At 35.6% G+C, this 22,141-nt stretch overlaps 1 protein-coding gene across 1 annotated transcript in view; it reads left to right on the forward strand.

Moving 5' to 3' along the window:
* Positions 1-22,141, forward strand: part of lrp8 (low density lipoprotein receptor-related protein 8, apolipoprotein e receptor) — a 229,223-nt gene that overhangs the window by 104,784 nt on the left and 102,298 nt on the right. The window contains exon 3 of the mRNA XM_073851156.1: positions 7,768-7,890. Coding sequence (XP_073707257.1) covers positions 7,768-7,890 — 123 coding nt within the window. The remainder of the gene's footprint in view (positions 1-7,767; positions 7,891-22,141) is intronic.

The following is a 22,141-nucleotide window of genomic DNA, read 5'->3' on the forward strand; positions in this document are numbered from 1 at the left end:
ATTCAACTGTTTTCTCTTGTGGACTATGTCAACGTCTTTTAAGTCAAATATCTTATTCAGGTCAGTACTAAATAAAAATAACATGCATTTTATATGATCCCTCTTATTTTGATAAAATAATTAACACTTTGCAGATTCTGCAAGGTGTATGTAAACTTTTGACTTCAACTGTAACTATAAATCAATTCTATGGCCATCACATTCCTTAGTGTTTTCTGCACATGTTGGTTGGCATTTGATGTTTTATTCTGTATGTGTTTGAAAGCCTTTTTTCTCTTTAGGGTGTCAGATTTTCTTGTGTAGGCCTCCTCACATCTGCACTCTTTGTACTTCATTGGCAGTATGTGAACTGACCAATCAATGCACTGCACATGTAACCAGGCGTTTTTACGTAGTTACTTATAGTGTGGTGTTTTCTCTCACCTTTCCTGTATTTTTCTGTCACTGTACTGTTTCGATTCCCTTGACATGCTTTATCCTCCTCACTTGCTTTCTTACACACGTTCACACGTTGGTCTCAGCATGCACAGAGACCTTCACAATGCTTTTCACCTTTCACAGTTTGTGTGCTACATAAGTATAGGTTACTAAACATGTGGAGTCTTGGAAACACAGTACAGTGACAATACAGGTAGTAAATCTCTAGAGAACAAGGCTGTAGTGGGAGGAAAATGACTAGCGTATGAACTGTACATGGTTCTGTGTATGTTTGTTTTTCTCTGTGTGTAAGTCAAGAATGGATGGCCATACATCCCTGTACACAAAACCTTTTATTCTTTGATTTCTAAAGAACTGATTTGTTATTTTTTTCCTTGCTTAAAGGATAGCTCACCCAAAAATGAAAATGTTGTCATTAATTACTTAACCCCATGTTATTCCAAACCCGTAAGACCTTTGTTCATCTTCAGAATGCAATTGAAAATATTTTTGACGAAATCCAAGAGCTTTCTGATGCTGCTTTCTGAACACGTTCAAGGCCTAGAATGCTAAATAAAATAGTCCAATATCTCAGCCTTCATGCCAGCGTTGTGCTGAAGTTATATTATTTCATCTATAAAGACAGAGAGACTGAAACAGACAAGAAAAGAATGCTTTCCCAGCTAAAAACGTGACCCACTGAGGCGCCTCTCTTCACAGACTTTATTTACGATTATGACCTGTCCATGTTTATAGCCCTGCTCAAGATGGCTCTGCGATTGCCTTATCCTATAATAGGTGGGCTCTCTTATCTCAAACGAGTACTCAGAACCACATAAACCACAGCCAGTCAATCACAGCGCCTCCCCAAACAGCACGCTATAGACCTCTGATCTGGTATCACTGATTTATTTCTTCCAGCTGCTTAGACTATTGAATTTTGCATCAAACTTAACAAGCATTAGACCAGCGTCTAATTCCTAGAACCTTATAAATGAGTATCACTTCAAAAAGCTCTTCAAGTTTTAAACACCTTCAGGCATTAGTTTGTTAGCACAAAGTAAGAAAATAAAGCCATAATGTGCATAGCTCATTGTGTTTAAGTAGCTCTTTAGACCATGCTGCAGTAGATTGAATGACAATTTCCCATCTGCTCCATTGCTTTTTAAAATTGCATTGTAATTCGGCGGTTTTTAGGAAGCTGAAGGTGTCAAGCATGTTTAGATTGCGGTCTTGGTTCGGGGTGAAGTCTTGGAGGAAATGGTTTGTGAAAATTGAAGGATGCTGACCTTGAGCTGCGGTTGTGTCCCGTGCAGACTGGCCATTCTGTGGAACGCTGGCAGCGGACACAAAGAGGTCACCTACCGCTAACCATCACAGATCAGCAGTCCGTCAGTAATCAGTGTGGTCTCTCGAGCATGGGACCTTGGGAATGTCATGGCTTTGCCTGCTTGTGCGGAAAACTCTCACACACACACACACACACACACACACACACACACACACACACACACACACACACACACACACACACACACACACACATCTCTTGCTTTAGCTTTGTTTCTACACACTGGAAGTCCCAGGGAAATCGAAAAATAACATTTGCACAGAGACAAGCCTAATGTTTATATATGACACGTGGTGATTGTTGTATGCCGGAGCGTGTGCGCTTATTGTTTGCACAGCCTTGTGCGTGATTTATGATTTTTGTATGGCTCACAAATCATGGCACTGTACATGCAACCTTTGATTATGTATGTGTGCCTAGTGTGAGTATCTGCATAATGAAGTATTTGCTGCTTGTAATACATACCATCTTTTAATCAGCACATCCCATGAGTGGGTGCTTGAAGCTGCCTGCCTGCATTGGCAGTCCTACAGGAAAATTAGTGAAACCAACACTTGATCTCGCCCGTTTTCTCAAACCGACGCAATGTAACTCCCTAGTTTACACATCAGCTCTCTTCCACCCTCCAAGTCAGCAACATCTGGCAATACTTCAAGCAATGATTTTTGCTTCTGTGGTTAATTTTAAGCATGTTACAGTGAGCCAATATATTTGCTGAAACCTACTGCCTGGATATTTCTGGAGGCATTAAACGAAACTGCTAAATTAAATAAAGATTTTTTTGCCCAACAGTTTCCCTGTCCTGCTTATGGAAGCGCATTTCGACCACTGTATAAAAAATGTAAAAAAAATGTATTTATGACTTTTTTTTTCTCACAATTGCATGTTTACATTTTAAATAAATATAATATAAGATATGTTTTTTGTATCTCAAAATTGTGACTTTTTTCTCAGAATTGCGAGTTTATAACACAATTTCAGTCATAAATGTGAGATATAAACTCCTCTGAGAACATATCTTTTTTCCCCTCAAAATTTGACTTTATAACTTGCAAATGTGAGTTTATATATTGCAATTCTGACTATATTTCTCTCAATTGTGAGTTTGTGTCACACAATTCTGAGAAAGTCTGTATTGTGAGTTTTCATCTTGCAATTCTGACTTTATTTCTTGCATTTGTGAGTTTACATCTTTTTTCTTAGAATTGATAATTTATAGAATTTATAGAGTTCATATCTCAAATTGTCACTTTTTTTTCTCAGAATTGCAAGGTTATCAGAATTGCATGTTTATATCTTGCAATTGTGAGGTATTAAGTCAGAATTGTGAGATATAAACTCTTCTCAGAACATATCCGTTTTTTTCCCCTCAAAACTGGACTTTATAACTCACAAATGTGAGTTTGTATCTCGCATTTCTGAGTTTATTACTCACAGTTGTGAGTTTACATCTTTTTTTTCTCAGAATTGTGGGATATAAGCTCGCAATTCTGACTTTTTTCTCAGAATTTTGAGATATAATTTGCAGTTCTGAGAAATAAACAAAATTCTGAGAAATAAAAACAGAATTGTGAGATATAAACTCACAATTTGACATTTTTTTTTCCAGAATTGCAAGTTAGTTTTTCAGAATTGCAAGTTAAGTCAGAATTGTAGGATATAAACTCTTCTGAGAACATCAGTCTTTTTCCCTTAAAAAATGGACTTTATATCTCGAAATTCTTATTTTTATTTCTCACACTTGTCTTTTTTTTTTTACAAAATAAAGAACGAAGTGTGAGATATAAACTTACAATTTGACTTTTTTATATCTCGAAATTGACACTTTTTTTCAGAATTGCGAGGAAAAACTTCTCAGAACATCAGTCCTTTTTCCCCTCAAATTTGGACTTTTGAGTTTCTATCTCACAATTCTGAGAAAAAAAGTCATTTTTCCCCACTTTTTAATTCAGTGGCATTATAATAATTATGTTATAATGTCAAATAGTAGGAAAGAAAATATAAAAGAAATATGTAATATAATAATGTAAAATATGTAGTAAGAATATTTTTGTTAGAAAAAAGGCATGTTTCTTTATTCTTACAGTTTTATTTGTGTGAGATGTATTTTCCTTTTAACTTTTATAGAAGGTTTGATATATGCAGTTTATTTATTATTAATGGATAATAGCAGGCCTACAGTTTGGTATTGATTGAGGGATAAGAAGGAATGATTTCTTCAGTGTAAAAAATATAATTTTTTTTAGGGCTGTCGAAAATAATGTATAAATACGTGCAATACTGATGTTGTATCAAGAGGATCGATTCTCATAAAAATATATTCAACAAGTAATTTTCTTATTGTGAAAATGTGCAAAATAAACATTGAGGGAAGTGACACCTGTCATTCAGACAGAGAGAGCTGATATTAAAACCTCAGAGACAGAAACCTTACTATGTTACAGTATACACTATATGCAACACACTATTAAAAACTAAAGATAATGTGATATTATAATGGGTTTATGTAAAGATTGGTTTTTAGTTCATTTAAATTTAAAAGATAATATTTTTAATGTTCTATAACATTTAAGGCCTATTATGTGTTTAAACAGTGATTGGACAAAATGTATTATAGCATTGAATGAGTATGATTACTCATTTTACCCTCAGAAATTGATCAGTAAGAAACATCAGTTACATTACTGGTATCTAGATGCCATTAAACAATTACTGTCCTTATGTTGTTTTGTCAGTTTTAGTATGAAAATTTATCCACCTTTGGCTTCCTCTAAGAACGGGCACAGCATTTGTACATTTTTATGGGTTTGGCTTCCAGTCTCATCCGCGTCCAGCTATTTTTAGCTGTACAAAACAGCTTGTTTTGCTGCTTGATATTGCAAATTGGTATGTCTTACCATATTATTTGAATGTATTATCTTAATTATGAACACATTGGTTTGTAGTGCAAAATTACAGCACTGTACAAGCACTATATATTTTGATATTTTGTGGAATCAACCTACGAATGGCTTACTTTAACATTAACCAAAATTACACACTTCACCTTGAAGAAAATTCATATTGTGTTCAGCTTGAAAGGAATGAAGGGTATGACAAGGTCAAGCTTTGTCCTTGAGATAAAGCCAGTGAAGGATATTGGGTAATTAAGCGCTGCTCAGAGCTCACTAACCGCCTCTCTCTGTAGTCTTTGGAGGTGCTCAACCCATAACATACTGCCTCTGGTTCCAGAGGAAGATAAGGGGCAGGGAGACATGGCCCCTATGATGTGCGAGTTGCTAAATCTCTAGGCTTGCTTCAGTGTAAGGTAGCTTGGCTGGGGAGATAGGAGAGACTTCGATGAAATCCTCTTGTTCTGATGGGAGGCAAGGGCCTGGGATTTGCTCATCGTTCCAAAGAAGAATTTCACAGAATATCTCTTTCGGTCTGCTCTGATGCTACTCAGTGACTGTTTGACCATTTTCTGCTGTGTTTTGGTTGGTTTTCATGATTTTCACCTCTTATCTGTTTGACTTTTATTCCATAAAGGTTTTTAAAGCCTACATGTTATGTAAATAAACCAGTGTTTATATAGTTTCAGTGTGTTATCAGGGGCATTTCCTCCAAGGAGATAAAAAAAGATTTAAAAAAAAAGGCTAATAATACAAAATATAACACAAAAAAGTGTATAAATCACTAAAGCAGGTAAAGATACAGCAGGAGTCCACGCCTCTCCCCTGAGCCCATTGAGTTTTAACAGACCCTCTTAAGCAGTGGTTGGCATCAGGCGGCCTGCGGGCCAAAACTGGCTCTCGCAGCCAGATTATTTTGATTGCGGCTGGTTCTGAAATAGATCTGCCATGACAACAACAGATACTCACAATTTATTTAAATCTTCTTTGATTAAGCGTTTGCCATTTACTTTCAATTTCAATTACTAGTTTCTAGTTGCATTTTTCATCAATTAATTTCTTAAAGGAACACGCCACTATTTTTGAAAATAGGCTCATTTTCCAACTCCCAGTTGAGTTTTACCGTTTTCGAATCCATTCAGCCGATCTCCGGGTATGGAAGTAGCACTTTTAGCATAGCTTAGCATTGATCATTGAATCTGATTAGACTGTTGACATCGCATTCAAAAATTACCAAAGAGTTTTTGATATTCAGTATTTTTCCTATTTAAAACTTGACTCTTTTGTAGTTACATCATGTACTAAGACTGGCAGAAAATGAAATGCGATTTTCTAAGGCAATATAGCTAGGAACTATACTCTCATTCCGGCGTAATAATCAAGGAACTTTGCTGCCATACCAGCTGCCGCAGGCGCAATGATATTACTCAGTTCCTGAAAGTGACCGGCACTAAGTTTGTGTAGTTGCAGCCGGCAGAGTTGACTCTGAATATCGAAATTCTTTGGTCATTTTTGAGCGAGATGCTAACAGTCTAATCAGATTGAATGATCTATGCTAATCTATATTAAAGTGTTAGCGCCAGACCCGGAGATCGGCTGAATGGATTCGAAAATGGTAAAACTCAACTGTTTAACTCTAGGGTAGTTGGAAAATGAGCCTATTTTCAAAAATAGTGGAGTGTTTCTTTAAATTTTCCTTTGACTATGTTTTGGCCCGCCATCTAGTGGCAATTTTTTTTTTTTGCCCGATGCCAAACTTACTTGCTGACCCCTGCCCTAAAGCATGCGGTGGGTTTGCTGGGGGGTAATTGAGAAAAATGAGGGAAAGTCACATGAGAGGAGGCAATGCCTCCATCATGATATGACTGGTTATTATCAGCTGTGATTGGATCATGTGATAAATCCCACCTCTTGTGTTCATGTGCGTTCCGCATTTGCAAATCAGTCTGAATGAACAATATTATGACATTAATTGGAAGACTAAAAAGTAACAACTCACACACTTAGATATAACCACTTTGTTGTCAAAATAAGACTTAAAATGGCATGAAAACATGATCTGTGGGAGTTTTTAGTAATTAAAAACCCATCTTGGTGAAGTTTAAAGTGAATCTCTGTGTCCGTGACCAATATTTACCGAGCTTTGATGACTGATGATCCGAAAAATTCAAAAATAGTTAAATGTTAACGAATAAAAAGCAGATTTAATAGTTAGAACATGGTGTCTGGTCTGGATGTTGTCCTATTTTCCCTAGAATTAAATAAGATTATGGAAATAAAATTGATTCAGAATGTTTCATTTTACCTTTGCAATAAAATGAAATGAAGTATGTTGTTTCAGCTGATTGATTTACTATAGGCGCATCGATTGTGGGAAAACAAAGCAGAGTTCATATTTGACATTCGCGAAAAGCACACCCACTCAGACCAGACACTGCCTGTGTTCAATTGATGCACATGATAAAATCCGAACGTGTGAACAGTGTTAAATCACTGTGTCCTCTCTGACTGATAAATCTCTTATTGGTCTCCCTCCCAGAGAGCTGACAATATCAATCGCTCTCCCTTCAGGCTCTTTTATCCCAGCTGCAAATTTACTGGACTTAAAGCAAAGCAGTCTTTATCCACACACATACACAAACAAAAGTACGGGTTCATAAATTCACAGTGATGTGTACCTAGGCCTTTATAATTGCTCCCGCTGGAGCCGTGCGTTCTATTCATTCAAACTCTCTTCCCAATTAAACTATAAACGCAACATGAAGAAACGACAAATACACACGATGCACTTAGCCTCATATCGTTTGCCGTTTGTTGTTTAAATCTGAAGTGTGCGGCTTTTACTGCTCACCAGAATGGTTGCTATCAAGTACAAGTTTATTATTGTTTCTCAAGTGATCTATTTTTGTCATGGCATCTCCTGCAAACTAAATTTAGTAGTGTGGTTTGTTTCACTGTTGTTGGAAAAAAAGTAATTCCAGCTTCTACTTGAACTTGACATGTGAAAAAGCCAGTACAACTGACCTTTGACCTCAAATAGACATTTTGTGTAAACACTGCTTTAATGTATATGCTATTATACTTACGTTTCTCTCTTTTCTTCAACAGCAAAAAAGACATGTGCTACAACAGACTTTGCATGTAAGAATGGGCAGTGCGTCCCGGCCCGATGGAGATGTGATGGAGAACCGGAGTGTCCAGATGGTTCGGATGAAGCGGACTCCACCTGCAGTGAGTAATCTGAGTGGATAAGTGTGTGTGTGTGTGTGTGTGTGTGTGTGTGTGTGTGTGTGTGTGTGTGTGTGTGTGTGTGTGTGTGTGTGTGTGTGTGTGTGTACCTGGTATTCATCACGTTGTGGGGACCAAATGTCCCCACAAGGATAGGAATACCAGTAGATTTTGACCTTGTGGGGACATTTCTCAGGTCCCCATGAGGAAACAGGCTTATAAATCATTCACAATGAGTTTTTTTGAGGAAGTAAAAGTGTGCACAATCTCCTGTGAGGGCTAGGTTTAGGTGTAGGGTAGGTGTAGGGCGATAGAAAGTACGGTTTGTACAGTATAAAAACCATTACGCCTATGGAATGTCCCCATAAAACATGTAAACCCAACATGTGTGTGTGTGTGTGTGTGTGTGTGTGTGTGTGTGTGTGTGTGTGTGAAATTTTCTGTTGACAGATCCTGCTAATTTTTGTCCAAATAAAAGCAAATTTAATTTGAAAGGGCATATCTCTGTACCTTGATGATAATTTTAGTGCCATAAAAAGATATATATTTTGATTTTATTTAAAAAAAATAATTATTTGAATTTTTATTTTTTGTATTAGATTTTAGATTTTTTTTATTGTGATATTTTCTGTTGACAGATTCTAATTTAATTCAATTTTATCTAGTTTATTTTATTTTTAATTTATTTGAATTACATTTTTTATATTATTTTTTTATTTTAGATTTTATTATATTTATATATATATTTATATTTATATTTATATTTTTATATTTATTTTATTTTATTGCAATGTTTTCTGTTGACAGATTCTGATCATTTTTGTCCAAATAAAAGCATGTAAACCTCTAAGCAAATTTGACTTAGATTATAATTTCAGTGCCATAGAAAAACTGTTGTTTTTCATCTTATTTTTAATTTAAGTTAAGCTGATTTATTGTAAGTGCCATAGGGAAAACAATTGTAATTTAATTTTATATTTAATTTTAATTTAATATTTTTTTGTTTTCATGTTTTTATATTTTATTTATTTATTTTTCTTATTTTCATTTATTTTATTTTTAGTTTAATTTAACTTAATTTTTTTTAGATTTTGTTTTTATTTTATTGTGATATTTTCTATTGACAGATTCTAATCATATTTGTCCAAATTAAAGCATGTAAACCTCTAAGCAAATTTCATTTGAAAGGGCACATCACTGTACCTTGCTTGTAATTTCAGTGCCATAGAAAAAATATAATTTTATATTTAATTTTATATTTTTTATTTTAGTTTTTTAATATTTTTTTAATTTATTACCAGTTTTTCAGTTTAGTTTAGCAAGGATTTATTAAATGTATCAAAATTGACAGTAAGGATATTTATGATGTTACACAAGATTTCAGTAAATGCCATTATTTTGAACTTTCTATTAATCCATTAATGATTAGAAATTTTGTATTTCATAAAAAAAAGCAGCACAGGCTCTTTTCAACATTAATAATAAAAACCAATTCAGCATATTAAAATGATTTCTGTAGGATCATGTGACACGGAAAGCTTGAGTAATGGCTGCTGAAAATTCAACTTCACAGGAGTAAATTACATTTTATATAATAAATGTATGTTTAAATGTAGTTTAATTTCAGAATATTACTTTTTTACTGTGTATTTGATCAAATAAACAGCCTTGGTGAGACGTAAAAAACGTAAAATAAATAAATAAATAAATCACCTAAAACATTTGAATGGTAGTGTAAATCTAAATATCAACTAACTAAATTACACCAGTGTTCTGTAGCCTTGAAGTATTTCTTCATTTCTCAAGCATTGCATCAATGTTTTCCAAGTATTTATTCAAGTAAACACAAACAGTCAGTAATTAAAAACAAATAAATAAATTAAGAGCAGCGAGTTGCTTTCGCTTCTTGTTAATATTGTTGTTTGATTCATTTCAACAGCTTAATAGACAGCAGAGGGTCTAATAGGGTACATTTGTACTGCAAAGCCCAGAGAAAAGATCTGATATTTTGACACTTGGTTTTAAACCAGAATATTATATTGATAAAGTAGCAAGAATAATTCATATTTATAGCAGTTAAAATGTGTTTGTCGGCAGATAATGCTTCTGCATCCATTATTCATTTATGTCAAATTGGATTATTGTAGAAGTCACCCTATAGGTTTCTACTTTCAAAGACTTCGTAAATACTCATATTACTGAATATCCATATATTTAGACACTCTTGTGTGTTGTAGTAAACCTATTTGTCATGCACATAAACTGAGATAATGTTACTGGAGTTTTGACTTTTATGTGCATACCTCCAGTTTTTAGTTTGTTTTTCTAAGAAGGATTGCCTGTGGCTGTTTGGCAAGCTCAATAATTGTTATTTTAAGCTATGGACTGAGTCTTTCTCACTGGCCATGTGATGTGATTTTGCCATTGTCTGAATTAGGCTCCAGCTGCTAATTGGCAGCGGTAATGCTCGCACTCCCTGGCATACTCACTCTCTTGTGTACTGGTAATTGATATTGTCTACTTAGATCACGTGCAAATCACATTTTTACACATATTTCTTGTGCTCTGATTCAGTTGTTACTTTATTTCCGAGTCTGGAGCAGTTCTATCTCACTTTCCTTTACTTCGTGACATCCGAATGAACGTGGAGCTTCCAGTTCAGTGATTGCAAGATCAGATCGAAAACTTGATCAACTATGAATTCCCTGTGTTTTTTCCTCTGGCTGCAACATCATGGCTAGGAAAGGATGTGGGAGACCTAGGCTATTTTGGAAAAGTGTATTTCCATGCTTTAGTGTGCTCATTTTCAACAGTATTTTCAGTATGTGTAGAATATCTGATTGACTTTCTACAATGCCAAAATGGTCAGTATACAAAAGTACACATTGTGTGCAATACTGTATTCCACAATGCAATGCATTACATTTGCCAATAATTTACTCACCCTCAAGCTAATTAGGTATAGATGACTTCCTTTTTTCAGACAAATCCAATCTGAGTTATATTTAAAAATGTCCTGGATCTTTTAAGCAATATAATGGCAATATGCGGGTGTTTCTCTCCAACCGGTCAAAAGAAGTCCAATAAAGTGCATCCATCCATAATAAAAAAGATAAATAAATATCTCCCTTTGGAGTGGACTTTGGGATTTGTAACTTTGTAGATGTTTTTTATGCCCAAACATACACACCACACACTGACTAAAATTCAAAAAGTGAAAAAGCATAATAGGACCCCTTTAAAAAACTACCCTTCTATTTCTGTTATGTAACTTCAGATAGCACTAAACAGTGACTTTGTTCTCTAATTTTGATCTCCACTGTGTATTGCATTTTCCAGGGTTTATTATTTGTTTACATCCTTCCTGCTGCCTCTCTCCTTCAGCATGTTCTTATTCTGCATGTCTTTAAAAATGAAATGGAGTGGTAATGACAACTGTGCCATAAACGGATGCAGGTTGTGCTAGTTTCAGAGCTCCCACCCACAGAGAGCATCACCAATGATGGACAGGTGTGAAATTCTGTGTATTACTGCCATTTGTCTCAAGTACGATGTGGATTCCACCGGCGTATTATTTGTTGCAGAAACTTTTGTTTGATTTGCTTGCTAATGTCCATCCAAATCAGCCCACATGCTTTTCTAAATGCTAATCAAATGCTCTGAGGTAAAGGCACTCGTATAGCTTTGCGACATATAGTACACACACACATACATGCATACATGTATTCCCACTAGTCCAAGGTCAAAGCTTGCAATAGTATCCAGACACATTCGTCCAATATCCCTTTGCCTGTGTTAGATTGCTTTTCAAAATTGCTATACGCTTGGCTCTGATAGAAGGAGAACCTCTGTAGAGGCCTTTGAACAAAGTCACAGAGAGTCACATGGATCATAGTTCTTCACGGCTTCTTCACACAAACACCTCTTTGTGTCTCAAATAGGTCTCCCTCTGGTAATGCAGAATATAAGTACTGGCATGCCATTACAGCAGACTATCATGTTGTGCTCATCCTGCTAATATTAAGTAAGTAATATTGAAAAACTGCCCGGGCTTTGTGGTTTCTCAGTATGGGATATCTTGATCAATGGGAACAGCGGGGCAGTCATTATGGTTGCATTAAAAAGTAATAAACAGGAGCGTGCGGACATGACTCAGGTGCTTGTACAAAACCAAATCTGGGATCATATGCTGGCATGATTATGAAAAACGAGGTGGGTACCTTGCCGTGATTGGGTGGTAATTAATCAGCTTGATGAAGTGTGTGATTGTGTGTATTTGAAAGACACATTTACAGAGCTGTGTGTGTGAAAATTAGGGTTGGATGAAGGGTCATTTCTCGGCCCCGCCAGCTGTTGCAGGATGGATTTGCATATCTTGGAGGGTCTCTGGTCAAACTGGTTTGCCTTTATATTGTTAAACCTTTATTTCTTCAATATTGTTATATTCTCAAACATTGTTATAAAGAATTATGATAGACTGTGAGAAGCAGAATTGTGATGTTCTGAGAACATTTCAAGTCTTTTTTCCCCCCTCAAAATTGGACTCTATAATTCGCAATTCTGAGAAAAATGACAGTTTATATCACAATTCTGACTCCATTCCTTGACTTTATAACTCAAAATTGCAAGTTATATCATCTCAATTAAGTAAATTGTGAGTTTGTATCACACCATATTTAGAAAAAAGTTAGAATTGTAAGTTTAATTTAAATTGTGATATCTCTCATATCTGTGGGGAAAAAAAGTCAGAATTGTGAGATAAAGTTGCAATAACCTTAATTTTTATTCAGTGGCAGAAACATGCATTCATATATTTTTATATATTTATTTAATTTTATTGGCATGCCATTACAGCAGACTATCATGTCAGACTTTATAACTCGATATTGCAAGTTTATATCTCTCATATCTGTGAAAAAAAGTCAGAATTGTGAGATAAAGCTGCTATGACCTAATTCAGTTGCAGAAACAGGCTTTTTTATTTTATTTTATTTTATTGCCATTACAGCAGACTATCATGTCAATTTATATCGCACAATTCTAAGAAAAGTCAGAATTGCTAGTTAATATCTCGCAATTCTGACTTTATAACTTGAAATTGTGCGTTTATATCATATATCAGTTTACAAAAAGTCAGAATTGTGAGTTTGTATCATGCAATTCTAAAAAAAAGTCTGAATTGTAAGATAAATTCACAATAACCTCTTTTTATTTTTATTTAGTGGCAGGCTTTCATATATTTTTCTAATTTATTTTAATTTTATTTAATTTTATTACTATTTTTTTTAAACAGTTAGCAATCACCTAACAATGCCCTTTCCACCCTTTGCAACCACATAGTAACATGTTAATTCATATTTCAGTGAGGAAAATATAGTTGTGTTTTTTTTTTTTTTTTTTTGCTGTGCTTTAAAACGGTTGAACATTCAAACAGGTTCCTTCACATTCTGTATTGGAACTTAGCAACTGAGTGCTGCACACTTTTTCAGTGTTGATTGAATCCAGACAAACAAAGACAGACTGCCTTAGGCATTGACATTGGACTGTAATTGGCTTCCAGGTGAGCAAATAAAAATATGTCTGTAAAGCTTTTTTTCTGAGAAACACTAGTACAGAAAGCATTCAACATGCTTGCAAGACCTCTGCTTTGGAGAACAATCTCCTCAATCAGTTTGTGGCAATGTTTCTCTTTAGTTACACTCAAAATATGTCATTCTGAGTTTCTGTGTATGTTTATATAACCTGTCCTCCATCATTCTAACATTCTGCTTTGGCTAATTTTTAAATGAACTTCTGCCCTTAATGTTGCTTTCTGAAATTTGTTCATCTCCTAGATTGATCTTATGTTAACACGATCATGAGTCTGATTGGATTCATTATTTCTTAGAAATTGGTTGGTGTTTTTCCCCCAAATACTGCTGGATTTAAACTAAGGACAATGAGGTTGACATTGCGTTAGGTGATTTTGTAATTAAAAAACTGAGACTGAAATGCATTATGTGCAAGTAAGAGAAACTACAAAAGATTTTGTTTACATGGTATACATTAACATGTCCCACTGTATGCCCTCTGCAGTCATTTGTTATAATGCATAATGTACATCAGTTCTATTGTTTATAATACATTATGTATTTTAAAAGTTTTGTTCGGTAAAAACATATTACTTGCTTTTGATACTATATTTGAACTAAAACATAGATATATGTTTTAAGTAATTTTCAAGGTCATTGTTTGCTTAGGTCTATTTTAATTACCACAAAAAAAATGAATGATTATTATCCGATTAATCGTCAGAATAATCGACAGATTACTCAGTTACTAAAATAATCAATAGTGGCAGCCCTAAAATGTAAGCCACATTATTAATACACATTCACATTATTAATTAAAGTCACTTGACTTAAAAGTGCATCAACAAATGCTTCAGTGTGTTTTTATACTGAAAACCAGAGGACTCACTCTGTATATGTAAAATAATCTCTCTTTTGTGTGTGCGTAATGTCTTATTTGTGTCAGGGCTTTTGTCAGTTTGCATTGTCACTGTGACATTTTATCATTTGCAAGACTCTATCGCTGTTGCTTTTCTATCGATAGGTGACAAATTGAGCCAGGAGACAAAGGCCTGGGCCTATTATAACCTTGCACAGGAGTTTTGCTACATAATTATTTTAAATATTACGGAGGGATCCAGTCAGATGCACCGGATGGGTTCAATTTCATGCTTCAGGCAGCGGTTCCCTGAAGTAATTTCCCATGTGGCCGCACTCCAGGAGCACTGCTGCAGCCCAAGAGCAAGCCCCAGTCTCCCGGCCACACGCTCCATTCCCGGCTGCCAGAGCGGGGCATCAGCGCAGCCTGATTGCTTCTTAGTCACGCGGTTTGTGCTGGCGTTTTAATTTAGCGCCCATCAGTGCTGATTTTTCTCACTATCAGACCGAGCTCATGCGCCAGAAATCAACTGCTGACTACAAAAGGTGAAGCTGTTGAGCCAAGTTGTTTTTTAATTATTTCTCCACGTTATTGATAGTATAGCAAGAACAGAAAACAGTTGGTAGGAGGAGGATGGGATCAGGAAATGATACAGGCCAGAATCAAACTCTTATGAACGCAGGTCAAATTACAAGACTTGGATCAAATTATTTTATATATTTGTGTAGCGCTAAAACCCTGTTGTAATTGTTAGAATGGCCAAGGATCAGCAATCTCCAATTAAAATATTCGTAAATCGTAAGACTTGAAACTTGGAGGGATGGTAGTACTCACACCGCCGACAACGTCACCGAGGCTCACCCCAATCAGCCTGACGGGGGCGCTACAGAGATCAAAAGTACAAAATCGTCCATAACGCAGGCTCAAGTATCTTATGTCGTTGGAATCCTTGGCTCACGCCGGAGAGAATGCATGGGGATTCGATCGTGAGCCGAATTTTTGGGGTATTTGCATTTGTTTGAAAAACTTTTTCATTCCAGTCGGACCCAATCCACCGCAGAAAGATTCTCTGGAGAGTGAATATCAATAATTATTTAAAAAAAGTTACATTTTCGACTCACCGTCACAAAGCGGTGCCAAAACGTTCAAAAGAAGCAGGGCCACTTTTAGTAAAATGCCTATACTGTAACTTCTGAACGGAATGAAATAGCTTCGCCAAACTCAGAACACTTATATAAGAGCTCAAGTCGAGGTCACAAGAAAAAGTCACAGTGCTTAGCACTATAAGAGGGAAAAAAGCATTAAAATGGCTTTAAGTACAAAACCATTTGTCCTATCATCATGAAAATTGCTGTGCGTGGTCTTGGTCCAAATTACCACAAGTGTCTGTAAGGACATTTGCATATCTCGAAAAAACATGGCCGCCATTGGTAGATAAATTTTGACTCTCTGCCCCAAAGGTCTTTGAGAAATTTAATAGAAATTGGCCACTGTGTGCGATATAGCATTTTCAAGGGCGTAAAATGATTGTATGTTTTTTCCTTCATACACATGATATTTGTATCATATGATAGAACTCCTCATTCTGGATGACTTTGCCTCTAGAACCAATGCTGTCAATCAAATCATTTGTTAAATGATTGAGAAGATGTAAAAAAAGAAAAACCTTCTTTTGTGAACTAGTCCTTTTTCACTCAATCTGGAAAAAAAAACATTGCAATACAATTCCCTGGACTCTCTAGGTCAATAATTATCAAAAAAAAAATGTATTTACCCTTTGTGAAGCTAAAACTGGGTCGTTAAGAAAAGGGGCCTGTCCAAATTGAACCAAAACCCTATAAAGCCTAAAGGAAAGCTTAAAACTTCACAAAACCTGGTGAGCACATGCAACAGGTGATTCTAAAAGAACATGCAAAGTTTTAAGGACATTGGACCACAGCTGGTGCTATAACAGTCATAAACTTTACAAAGCATCATACTTCTATGGTAAATTACCTGGATTTGACAAAAATGTTTTTATAATCATTGATTTTGGGTGGCTACAGCCTTGCTAAGTAATATGCAATGTATTTTTCCTTATGTGCTTACATGCCTTAAGCGCTTTAACCCCGGTAATCGCTGCTTGCCGCTATAAATATATATAGATTTTTTTTTTTTTTTTTTACAATTTTACTTGCTTTTTTGGAAGCTGTATTCTAAATCTACTTGGCTCATAAATGTGCCAGGGCACGTGCAAATTTGTATGGGCTTGTTGTATAGAGAAATAAACCAATTCAGCAACCAATTTAGAAATCCACTTTGTCTAAAACAAAGACACAATTACATATTAGAATAGCTCTTCGAACTCTCTTATATCTCATAATTAACTAATCAACATTGCTTTTGTTTATGTTTTCCCAGACTGTCAGACTAATTAGTGTTGAACTAAACCTATCAAAGGCTGAGGCGTCTCATGAGAGCAGGTCATGTCAAAGTGACATTAACTGGCTGTCAAGCACTCTGGGATTTTAAAGTGGGTTGCTCAAACTGTTCAAAGGACTGGTTGGATTGGGTCAAGAGGCTTTATTCCCTGCAGTCACATTTAATTGGTAGAAGACGTGGAAACATGGACTTCAGGGCTCTGTGCTTACTTGCATGGTCAGTTTGGCAGGCATGAGTGGGTTTGTGAGTGTGCATTGAGTTGAAATGTCCTTTGTATGCATGTATCTTCTTGTAGGGGAAGATCATAAATAATTAAACATGTCACCTTTACAAGTTTACAAAAGCCAACAGAGGTCAGAAGGAACAGGAAGCTGTCAACTTCCCCTGTAATCTCAGGAGAACAAACATCTGCGGTGTTTGCCTCGACACCGATCATTCCTGGATTGATCAATGTGATGGATGGATAGCGTGGTTAATTGTGCCCCACTGGACACGATCTGTAGAAAAAGATCGGGTTTAGACATCTGCCTTAGTAAAAATGCTCTCTGAACATCCTTTGTGTGATTACATCAATTTCATTTTTGCTTGTAATTAGTGACCCTTGATCTCACCAGTTCCCTATTGATCCTCCATCACTTTCTGCAGCCTAGAGCCAGACCACCATTTCAAGTCTCTTTAGGTCTTAATGACCATCTTGCACAGGGTTTCTATTGAATCAGCACTATGGTGTGGTGTCAGTTTGATGTATGTGGCTGGATTTCTTTGTAATCTTTGTTGGAAATAGGTTGGTGTAAAGTGTGATACTCATTGACTTGATATCTGCAAAGATTTCATATTACAAAACTGCTAAATGGTCTGGAATAATGACGTTGCTGTTTAACAATAATGTAAGCTCATTGGATGAATAATGTTGCTTTGGATATTTTTACATTACATTTAAGATATTTTACATAACACAAATTAAAGTGAACCCCAGTTATTAACCCTCAAAGACCGAGACAGCCGCCGGCGGCTAAAAATAACTATTGGTCTTAAATGTTTAATAACTTTTGAACCGCTAATCCAATTTGAATGCTTTAAAAAGTCTCGTAAAGTACAGAGTCTGCTCTTTTCAGTGATATCGCATTTGTCTCATTTGGATATTCAGAGGCTCCGTAGTAAGCGTGATTACGTCATCACATTTCCTCAGCACTGATTCGTCAGATGAAATCAACACGTTTTGGTCCTCTGAGCCAAACAGGAACGATTGTTGATGCTTAGTCCCACCCCTGTGCCCCGATTGGTTCAAACTGTCATCTATTCAACCAATAAACATAGGTTTTGGTCTTTTGAACCACCGATTAGTATGTTTCTTTGCAGATCTGAACAGACGCAAAGTGAAAGCAAAGTGTGTCTTGCGTGCATGAAAACAAACGCAAAATAACACATTTGCATGACAGCATTCTTTGAAAATGTACAGAAATACTCACGACAGAGCCCTTTGACATAAAACAAACCAAAAACAAGGATGAAACAACAGTAGATATCGGATAAAGCACTGGAATGTGGGTTTTCGGTCACTAGGCGATGTCCCGGTAAAATAGATTCCGACGCAGACTACAGCCAGCAGATCCATCTATTTGGTTGTTATATTATGTAACTAATTATTATATAGTTTTTAAAGATTATTTGTACTATTTTTTCGGTTGCACTCTGTATATTTCTCTCTCATTTTGTGTGTAGTTTGTGAATAATTTGGATTGTTTATTTATTTTTTTGTTGCACAAGACAGTTTGTGCATTTTTTCTTGTGCTACTTTCTACACTATTTGTGTTTATTGTTCATCTTTTGGATTAAGAATATATTTATGAAATAGTAAATTATTTTTTACTGTGTTTTGCTATTATTTAACACTGTTTCTGCAATGACTTTACTCCTGAAACGTTTTTGGACAGATCTATATTGTCAATAAACGAAATGGGCCTGTTTTTCACTGAAAAGCACCTAAATAATATTGTAATAATTGGCTATAACTTGCTTGGGGAATGTTATATATAGACAAAATTTTATTTGGAAGTGTAAAACACCTAAATACAAATTTTTAAAGAAAAAAATCTAAACTTCAGGAGTTTTTGTTTGAGTACACAGTAAAAAACACCCAATTGTTGGTAGCGTTTTTTCCTAAAATTCTGGAAATTCACTAATTTTTAGAGAAAACAAAAGGAAATTTGTAATTTTAAATTAGCTAGACATAAAGTTCAAGTTCTTATGTTTATAATGATATATGACAATTGATGCTGACTGCTAGAATAGGTCTGAAAAAACAAAAAAATATACAGGTGCCTCAGGTGCCCCAAAAATGTTCTAGGTCTTTAAGGGTTAAGACTTGTATGGCTTAATATAACGTAAATTATGCCTCTTACTAAATTATGTCATGGAAAACTCATGAAAGATTTACGTTATTTAAAAAATCCACATCATTTTATACATATTTTGGGCTATGGGGGTGCCATTATTTCAATGATGTAAAATGGCTGGGCTCTGTGAGCTACTGGCACTACCTGTTGCTATTTTTACCGCAAAAAAAAAATCATTTGGTTGTAATTTTCAGTAGAAGAGCAACAAGAGAGGTGATGTACTGCTTTCCTAGTAATAAGAAGAAGAGAAAAGAATGGTAACATGCCTGTGAACGAAAAAAACTTCCTAAAGACCTGCGTCTTTGTTCTCTCCACTTTAGCCCATGCCTTTGAGGCTTCTAGTAGACCACAGCTACTGAAATAGCTTACAAACGGCAGAGACAAGAAACATTTGATGCCATCCTGACAGGATGTAAACATGTCATGATGCTGCGGCCACTGAAGGAGCTTTTCATCGCTGATTTCACTTGATATCAAGTGTGGGAAAAAAATTTATAGTATGGCATTTGTTTTTTTTTTAGCCTACGCTTATATCTATCGCCACCTGTCATCGTATCAGTATAGAGTTGTGTTGTGGTAAAAATATTAACAGGTAGCGCCAGTAGCTCACAGAGTGCAACCATTTCACTTCATTGAAATAATTACGCCCCCAACAGACAAAATATGTATAAAAAACTATTTTTAATTAATGTGAATCTTTCATGGGTTTTTCTACAGCATAATTCAGTAAGATACGTCATTAATGTTATACAAAAAGCCATACAAGTCTTAATACCAAGGTTTGCTTAAAAATGAGAAAAATGCTTTGTCTGAGGGCAGTTCTTCTTAGGGAACAAGTATGTCCTTCTTGTGTGAAGACGTTTCATTGAAGAAAAAGTATAAAGCATTACATTGTTTTTGAAAGACTGAAAAATTAAAGTCAAGAATAATGTGCTCATCCTCCCACTCTCTCCCTTTTTTTCTCTGTCTTTATCGTATTCATCAATTCCTGCTAAAAAGCAGTATAGTTTTGCAGGTGAATTAAAGCGATCAGCCCCACATAAGCAGCAACCACCTGCTGCTGACAGAAGATCCTTCAATCTGAATGGCTCACCTGACGCAAGTAGACAAATGTTAATGCAAACGATTTCTATTTCAGATATTGCTGTTAATAAAATAATAGATATTAATAATAATTGTTTTTGAGCAGCAAATCAGAATATTGGAATGATTTCTGAAGGATCATGTGACTGAAATAATGATGCTAAAAATTCATCTTTCAAATCACAGGAATAAATTACATATTCAAATTGAAAACAGTTATTTTAAATAGTAAAAATATTTCAAAATTTAACTGTTTTTGCTGTACTTTGGATCAAATAAATGCAGTCTTAGTGAGCAGAAGAGACTTCTTTTAAAAACATAAAAAATCTTTAATCAAAAACATTTGACTGGTAGTGTGTTTATAAGTTCACATTAACATTTACAAGATAAAAACATTCAAAACTTACACTCTCTAACTTGATGGCATCACCCTGCACTTCAGCTTCTCATCAAACTTTCTATCCAATCGAATGCTCTCTAGAATCTGAAGCGTCCCGCCCCCTTCATTATAAATAGACACTGAAACTGTGGCTGAAATCAGTTACTTGTTCACAGCTGCTTGCTATGCTCCCTGTTTTCCTGTTTCAGTTGAAAATTACGTCAACACATAGAATAACGCTGCACGTTTCAAGGCACTTCAGTGGACCTTTAAAAAGGCAGCCGCTTTGATTCAACCTTTGTTGTATGTTGAGTCACCCACTGAATGTTTCAAAAAAGACAGGAAATAAGCTTAGATTTACCTTTATTAAGAAGACAACACTTGTGGCTATATAATATCGAGTAATTGCATGCACACACTTATCATGTGAGTCAGAAAACTTTAACTGAGTACTGTAAGGTGAAGTGTCATTTTTTTTTTTTTCATTTTAATGTGCAGTGTCCTTGAAGAGTATTACAGTTGTGGTTCTGTAATAAAGCAAATGTTGATTTATTACTAATTAATTCTTTGCTAAAGCTGAGATTTGCTCATCTCATGCTCCACTGTCTACTCTATGCTTGCATCTGCGCTCTTTGAATCCGAATTCACTGGAGATGCCCCAAATGTGGAATCCTATTTACAAGCCCTCTGGCACAGGACAGTGGGGTTCATTTTGTGTGATTTCAATAGAAGGGAATCATCTACGTCTGGCTCGGTTCGTAAAATGCTTTGATGCACACTGGCCGTCAGAGTGCGACCCGCAGCGTTTGACCTGAGCATGCAGCCAGAGACTGCCTACAAACCTATATATTGGGGAAGCATCCAGTGCTCATAAACCCAAGTTGAGTGCCAAACATTTGAAGTGATGCCATTTGACTTTCAAAACTGGTCTGCCACATTAATGATTCATGGGAGTGTAGTATGAATCGCATACAGGCGTGATTGCAACAGAGAAAGGGTTGACTTGTTTTTCATGCATGTGGCTTGAAGTGCTGCTACATCACAATCAAAAAACAGCTTCTTCAGTTTGTAAGTCAAAAACAAGGACAACACATTTAACAAGCAGACATTTATTTAAAAAAGTTGATTCAAATGTGTTTTTGTGCTTTTAAAACTAATTTGAGAATTCAGAAAGAAATGATTTTGGAAGACCGCAGAGATTTGTATTCAGATCATCTTTATTTGCATGCAAGAATACATTAAGTGCTGTTTTTGTCCACTTGAAGCAATATTTAGTCATGAATTATTGAATACATCCATAGGGCACTGTGCTATTTCTTTTGCTAATGTTCCTCCTTGTTTTTTTCCCCCCTGACATTATGATTTCTAATTTCTTTTAAATGTGTCGTTTAAATGTCAGCTTGTTCAGAAACGTGACCCTCCAGTGCAATAATCCACTGTATTTCCCCTCGCATTGTTAAGATTATACCTCCAGTGGGCCAAATCTGTAGAGACCCGCTTGAGAGCCAGAGAATGTGTAATTAAAGCAAGACCGAGACTATCGATT

Source organism: Garra rufa, chromosome 12, assembly GCF_049309525.1.
Source record: "Garra rufa chromosome 12, GarRuf1.0, whole genome shotgun sequence".
Lineage (NCBI taxonomy): Eukaryota > Metazoa > Chordata > Actinopteri > Cypriniformes > Cyprinidae > Garra > Garra rufa.